Below are 7,653 nucleotides of genomic sequence, written 5' to 3'. Positions count from 1 at the left end.
ACCACTTTCTATTGGATGGATTCGAAAAATGACCAGATATCTCTTAATGTCACACAATGATTATGAATAGTTAGTCACGATTATTTATATCAGAGTTTTTATATTTTCATTACTTTTTCACATATTATCAAGCGTTTCCAAAGCTGATTTTGTCGATGGTCTACGCCTGTCTTTTACTAATATTCAATACTTTAGAAGCTTCATGTCTAAAAGAAAATAATAACGATATCTACTTTAACTATATTTATTTTTGAAAGAATAATTTTTAATAATACTCAAAGCAGTAATAGTTAGCATGTTATGACTTATACGCTTTCTCTCACAAACAGCACATTTCGGTGTATAAAACATTTCAATAAGACTTTAACATTTTAAATACTTGTAACACTTGTCAATTATATAGTAAATTAAAATTTTGATTAACGATTAACAATAATCAAAACCTTTGACAGTTTTTCTTTAACAAACTTCTCAAAACATTTATAACAAAATAATAAACAAATTCAAACAAAACAAAACGGACTGTAAGCTAGCATTTAACAAATTAACAAAATATTGAAACTACCAATAAAAATGCAGTACAATTTTTAAAAATTTAAATATCTAACTTGTTTAACAAAATAATTTGTCTATGGCACAATTAACTGACATTACTATAATTAACAGTTTAGTAGCCTCTCCTTTTAATCATAGCGTAATGTGTTAAAGTCAATCCCTTCTCACACTTTTTGTCTCCCCTTTCTAGAGTTCCTGTGATGCAATATCCCAGTTGAAAATCTGCATTACTGACATTCGATGTTAAATTCATCCTAAAATCCTCGTTTTTACTATCTTTGATTTTGCCAGAAATGACAACAGATCCATTTCTGATGTAATGGACTTTCCCTTTGACTTCATGTCTTTGGGAACCGGTGACTTCTGTAATTTTAACACGTGTTCTGCTCCACCAATAGGTTTTCAACATCCAATAAGATGATAAAGCTGGTTGAGCCCAACCTGAATGTAGAAGAAGAAAACAGATTCATATTCATCACTATAGTTTGTGTAAGGGTTCCAACTTGGTTTTAGCGCTGTACAACAAGGTTAAGAAAATACTGAATTACTCAATCAACACTTTTTGAAAATGGGTTTATTCATTCTTAATATTGAATGATATGGTATTTCATTCTTTGCACGTACGTTTTATGAAACGCGCTGATTTTTAATTTTGCTAGTTAAACAATTCCTTATCTTATTTACAAGGATATTTAGTGGACTTATTGACAATGGCTAATTAGAAAAGGCTATTATGTCTTATGTAGTTACACACGTACATTTATAGATATAATTATATTTAAGTGTATTTCATTATGAGCTTTTCTTCGCAAAATTATAATAAATCCCGTTTATTGTGCTGTATGATTTTTGCTACTATACAAAAATAGATATCAGTTAATATAAATTGATATAAATATGTAACTTGTAAAATGTACAGAAATATAAGTTTTTTTGAAAAGGAATAAACAAATGTCTTAACATGCTGTAGTTTGGAATATCAATTCTTTTGATTTTATATAGTAATTTTACGAGCTTTACGAATTACCTTCATAGGGAAATAAGTGTATTTTGGTAGGGACTCCTTCGTGATTGAAAAATTTTCGGCAACATTTGCCTCTGGTCTCGTAGTAGTAAAGTTGTACCATTTTGAACAATTAATTTTTCATCTCATTTCTGGCAAGATTTCAGTAGGCAATTTCTGAAATAATCGATAAATCTTTTTTTAGATATAAACGTTCAGCTGTTTTGTGATTCAAATAATATTAAGCGTTTACTCACAATTTTATTAATTTTTGATGATTTTAAGATATATTCTGTTCTTATTAACGTTACTCAATTCTTCATATTTGTGGAGTTATATTAATTTTTTTGTGACACGTATTGATAGAGATTTAATTTTCATAACATTCAATATAACGATCCTTTCTTCCAGTAGAAAAAACCCACATATCACTTGATACTTGCCAGGTATATAAAAAGAAATGTAGCAGGCATTTCAGCTATTAGACGTTTTGCATGTATGGTTTAACTGATAAATAAATAAATATCGTTTAATGAATAATTCATTTTAATTAAACAAATTGAGAGTGATCAGATTAGACATATAACATTTAATTTTCATGAATAATGATTTCCAGTTTGTTGATTTATTTCATTTAAAAACAACACTGTAAAGGTGATATGGCGACTTTCTAGCTTAACTGTAAGATGAAGACATCGGGTGCCTTCCATGCACTATTTGAAACCCGAGCTAGTGAATACCTTAGGAAAAACACTGACATTCAGAAATATTCTATGTATTGAACAAATTTATATAGAGAAGCATTTGAAAACATTGCAAGTTTGAATAATTTAGGTTTTCGTCAGGCTTCTTTGCACCTTTGTTTAAATTCAAAAATATTATATTCAACAATGTTGTAATTTAAGCATACATATTTTACTTTTTTCTTGTGACGAATAAATATAATTGGTATTTAGAAATATTGATAAAGTGTGCTACCTAACAAGACATTACATGAAAATTATAGATACAGAAGTTCTCATTAGCTGTATGATAGTAATTCCTTAAACTTACAAGAGTTTGTAATTTAAGTACGTAACATGCTAAGAGAACATCAAAGGATAAACGCAGAATTTTGTTAATTCTTAAATCATAGTTAAAAAAATTCAACAGAGAGATGTTTGTTTATAAGGAACAATAAATTAATAACTCATTCCTTTTTACTCTTTTTTAAATCTGCTTTCAAATTTCTGTTTTCACGTCTGGTTTACTATGTTTTATAAAATCTTGTTAAATATAACTTACCGGAATCAGTGTACTTTATTCATAAATCCAATGCCAATAATAATAGTGAACATACAATTACTTTTAGAGCAAACATTTTGTAATAAAATCATTAATTTACAAAATTCTGCATTATTATTAAGAAAATTTGCAAATAAAAATGGAAATTCTAAGACCTCTTCATTCGCGTACCGTAAAAAATACAAATATTGTCAATAAAAGAGTGCATACTTTTAGATATTTAGTACATTTGATCCATGCTATCCAAGATAAATTCGCAACAATTTTTGTAATTCCATTTCTCCAATATCAACAAGTTGCCGCACAAGAGAAGTCAATGCATCTGTCTAACTTAACATTCCTTGACTATTTCCAATACATCTCGGAATGAGAGTATTTGTCGCAAGGAACATGTTTTATATAGGAGATGTTCCAATGTTAGCTATGTAGATGAAGCGGCCGACCAATACATGACACTCTCAGCGGCAACAAATATAATAAGCTATGTATCTTTTGCATTCATCTCTCAACTTTGAAAACAGATCGATGAACCAATGTCGAGTCAAATTAGGAATAGTACGAACTGTTTTCCGTTTCTTTCTAGGATACTTCTTGCTGGATATGAGCATGAAATATATATATTTACAATTTTGATAAATTACAGTCTGTCCTGGGAATTTAGATATAGATAATATACTGTATGTGTATTTAAATTCGCGGTAGCAAATTTTCGCGGAAAGGTCCACTTTGGGGGTCTATACAAATATTCGCGCTATTTTGAATTCGCGGAGTTGACTGCCGAAAATCATAAATTCGCGTAGACCACTCAGGTTAAAAAAAGGAAAATTACTGTAATCATCGTGGGAGTTCACAGTTATTTTCAATACCAGGTGTCAAACAATACTCTATTGTACATGTACAGAAAAAAGACATTGTCTAACGGACAGATTATAGCAAACAAAAGAATGCCCGTTACGTGCATAATTTTTCACAGTTTGCGTCATAAACGTCTTGACATCTGATCAGATCATGTTTTAGTTTTTCTGAACAAACAATTAAAAAACACAAACATAAACGATTTAAAATGATGAATAACTTGGAAAACAAAACACAATTACTCAGTAAAGATTTAAATAAAAAATGTGAAAGCATATCACACACTGATATACATTGTTCTACAGAAGCGCGAAAATATGACTATTAAGAAATTATTGGTGTAGAAATATTCGCGCTAAACATGAATTCGCGGATCGAATGTCAACGCGAAGATTGCGAAAATTTGAAGCCCGCGAATATTTCTACACATACAGTAGTTTCAACGTTTTTTTAAAGCACACCCCTTTAATAGTATTTCTGTTTTAATTATTCAAATAAATTTGGTGTTTAGAAAATTCTAAATGTGTTAACTACAAAGTTTGGAAGGCTAATACACTGCTTTAAATTGACAAACTCTCAATCGCTACGGTAAGTTGGAAAACGTTGGAAAAAGCCGGGAAAAGAAATAAAACTGAAACTAAATCAATTCGAAAGACCCTGCGTCATCTAACAAATGACAGAAATTTCTAAAATGTTACATTTTCCCGTAGTCATAATCACCAAAATACAATTAAGTTTTCAAACAAGTTAAATATTTATTGTTATATATGACGATATAATATCACTTGGCAACAATTTCGCGGACATCTTATCTTATATTCCAGTGTATATTTGTTATACACAACTTAGGAATCACTTTCCGCAAGCATCTTACCGACTCCTTGCGTACCTGTATAAGCTTAAGGGCCTAAGATCATGCATATACTATTAACTAAAATCATCAACAATTGTGTAACAGTACATTCTTTATATGGTTTACATCTAGAAGCTACTTCCATTTTTTTCTCAAGATCATATATAATAGTTTCTGATTGGGTCATGGCCAATACGACGACCTTGAAAGTATGTAAAAGCATTTATCTAATATTATCACATTATAGAAGAAAAGAGTTGCAATTATATTGTACGGTGGGTTTGATTTTAAAGTACAATGTATTTATTTGTAGTAATAATATGAACTAGGTGTATTGATTTTTAACATTGTGTTATCAACTGCATCATCATAAAACTTTACGAACAGAGAGATACGTTTATTTTACATTTGGGAATCATCATGAACTTTGTTAATATTTAAAATCAATTATCAGACGAATTTAACCGTATCTAATTGGTTTTTGCCATTTCGTCAAAACAAATAAACATCAAGCAGCACTTAACGAGCAATTCTCACTTTGTTAACTTTGATCAAATGCATATCGCAAAACTTTATTTTCCGAGTTAATTTAAATGTCATGTTATCATATATACATGTATACATGCTTTAAAATTGATTGTACAATGTACATGTACTTTTATGAACATTCTTAACGTGAAAGGAAAATAATCAAATAAAACAATAACTCTAAATAAAAAATACAACATAACAAAATTAAAAAAAAAGTTATACAATTAGGAAAAAAACTTCCAAAAAGACACATAAATATTTCTTTTAATAAACACGTACCAACAGTTTTTTGCTGTGTATGAGATGTATAAATTATTCCAAATTTTTCTAACACGCCATCTTCTGAAAACTGCAACACATAATTATCTTGTGCATACTATATTATCACAGTCTCGGAGCAACAGTTATTCTAGTCCGTATCTCTGATTGTGACTTTCCCATAAACGAAACATCAATTTGATTCCTTTACTATTGTTTTACATTCCTTCACGATCTCCAATAAAACTTAGAATGCCACTTGGTGTCAAGGAAAGACTTATTAGAGGATGCTCATATATCACAATCGTTAATAAAGCCGGGAATCAATAGATTTACACTTTCAACGAAGATAGAGAGCATAACAAATTATGTATCTTAGAACGCTTCTGACTTGCGAGACGATCGATTGGAGACTGTCAAGTAGGATTATGACTTTTGCAAACCACAACTTGTTGTTTTTCATTGCGCCTTCGCCCTCCCTTGTGAGGTATTTTCAAGTGTTGAAAATTGAGTACCGCTAAAGCCGGTGCTGGGGGGCATGAGAGATGTTGCACTTTATCCCTTATGTTCAGACTCAATCAAACCGAGTCTGTAATTTTCATGTAATTCTTCTGACTTTAATCCTTCAGAGGGATCGCTCTTTTTCAGATTATTTTAGTTAAAGATTTTTTAAGTTATTTAACAAACCCTACTATTTTATCTATCTCTTATTTCAGAAATCTATATTTTAATAACGGCTCATCTGTTCCTTGCATAGATCTTTTTTCATATTATTGAAAAGAATATTGTGTAAAATTGAATTAATTGAATTGTTATTTTCTAAGAATATATTTCGAAGGCTTTTCTGTTGAAATTCTACCTTAGCTCTATAGTCAGAAACAAATAAATCATTTGGAGAACGATATGTAATATTTCGTGACAAAAGAAAATGTATCTAAGATTCATTAAAAACCGAATAATAGCTTTAGATTTATTTGTCACTAAAAGAATCTGTTAACGTATTCTTATGTCAAAATCAATATTTATGTCTCTTCTCATAACGTTTTAAGTTAATTGAAAACAAGTATTTGTACAAACTTCTACAAATATTAGATTTATTTTTATAGTTTATAAAGAAAACATTAATTTCAAAATACTTTCCGTGAGCTTATACAGAATATAGTCAACTAAAGTATTTTAATATCTTATAATAAATGATATGTGAGTCAAATCATCATTAAGTCTGCCTGGTATAGAATATGAACAAATAAATGAACTAATAATATAAATTTACGGTTTCAGATTTGTTATTAACAGGAGAGCAACTATTTTTGATTGTGTGGTAGTTTTAAGATATTTAACTCAAATATGGAATTTACTCAAAGTGTACACTTTTTCTTAATGACTGGAATATATGGGATGCTGTTGGATGGACAGGGAGTGAGGTAATTGTTCTCCTTTTTAGCCAACAGACCCATATGTAATCGTATGTCACGGTATTTTTCTTTATGTATAATATTACGTGTATATGTTTCAGTTGAGGAATTAACCTGGTAAAACCTACTTACTAACAATTGTGGAATTGTCATGATTTCAAAGTTCCTGCACAAAACTTCTTTATACATGTATCTCCATAATTGCTCATATATCTTCTGGTTAATCAATATAGATTTGTTTACAGATAACTTTATTAAACGCAACTGAGTGTCACGGCTTTGCCATATTTCCGAATATTCTGAAAACATATCTTAAACTAAAACACTGTTAACGTTATGAAACATTCTATTTGCAGATTGCTTATTTATGAAAATACAACATCAATATTATTTTTCACTGGTATAATTATGAATATGAACACAACTTGAATTCTTACATGTTATGAATTAAACTAAACCGGCAAATTCGCGACAATTACATGTTAGTTCAAAACAATAATACTATATATAAAAAGTTTCATATTGTTTCGTCTGTTTTAGAATGATATAAAACTTTTGTACACGTGTGCATTAATGTAAAACCAAATATGGAAAGAATTATTTATCAATTTTAAGCATTTATTTCAATGGCAACTAGATAATATGTACATGTACACTCAGCCAGATCTTAATTTGAATTAAAATAAACATGTTTACGTAATTGTTACGACGTGAACAGTTCATCTAGTAATGAAAGATATACCTTTTAAGGAGAATTGCCTTTTCATGCTTCGATACTTTTTTAAAATTTGGATTTGTTTTTCTTATATTGTTGTTTGTTGAACTTTATAACACATTTCATCTGACATACAATTTGAAACTACACTTAACATGCTGCACTTATTTGCTCTGATATATTG

The 7,653-nt window shown here is 29.4% G+C and overlaps 1 protein-coding gene across 2 annotated transcripts; it reads right to left on the bottom strand.

The window, feature by feature from the left end:
• Positions 1 to 228: 228 nt before the first annotated feature.
• Positions 229 to 5,671, bottom strand: LOC132724652 (uncharacterized). Of its 2 annotated transcripts, none has more exons than XM_060709595.1 (3): positions 5,361 to 5,671; positions 1,583 to 1,735; positions 229 to 996 (listed from the first exon to the last, which is right to left on the bottom strand). In XM_060709595.1, the coding sequence occupies exons 2-3, from the start codon at positions 1,680 to 1,682 to the stop codon at positions 668 to 670; spliced, it is 429 nt and encodes a 142-aa protein (XP_060565578.1). In that variant the 5' UTR covers positions 1,683 to 1,735; positions 5,361 to 5,671; the 3' UTR covers positions 229 to 667. The 2 variants fall into 2 exon arrangements, with proteins under 2 accessions (XP_060565578.1, XP_060565573.1); XM_060709590.1 differs by lacking the exon at positions 5,361 to 5,671 and adding an exon at positions 3,053 to 3,303.
• Positions 5,672 to 7,653: the final 1,982 nt, after the last annotated feature.

Source organism: Ruditapes philippinarum, unplaced genomic scaffold (genome assembly GCF_026571515.1).
Source record: "Ruditapes philippinarum isolate M1 unplaced genomic scaffold, ASM2657151v2 ctg4008_1_1_1_1, whole genome shotgun sequence".
Taxonomy (NCBI): domain Eukaryota; kingdom Metazoa; phylum Mollusca; class Bivalvia; order Venerida; family Veneridae; genus Ruditapes; species Ruditapes philippinarum.
The sequence above is the reverse complement of the archived record's forward strand: the minus strand, read 5'-3'. Positions and strand labels throughout refer to the sequence as shown.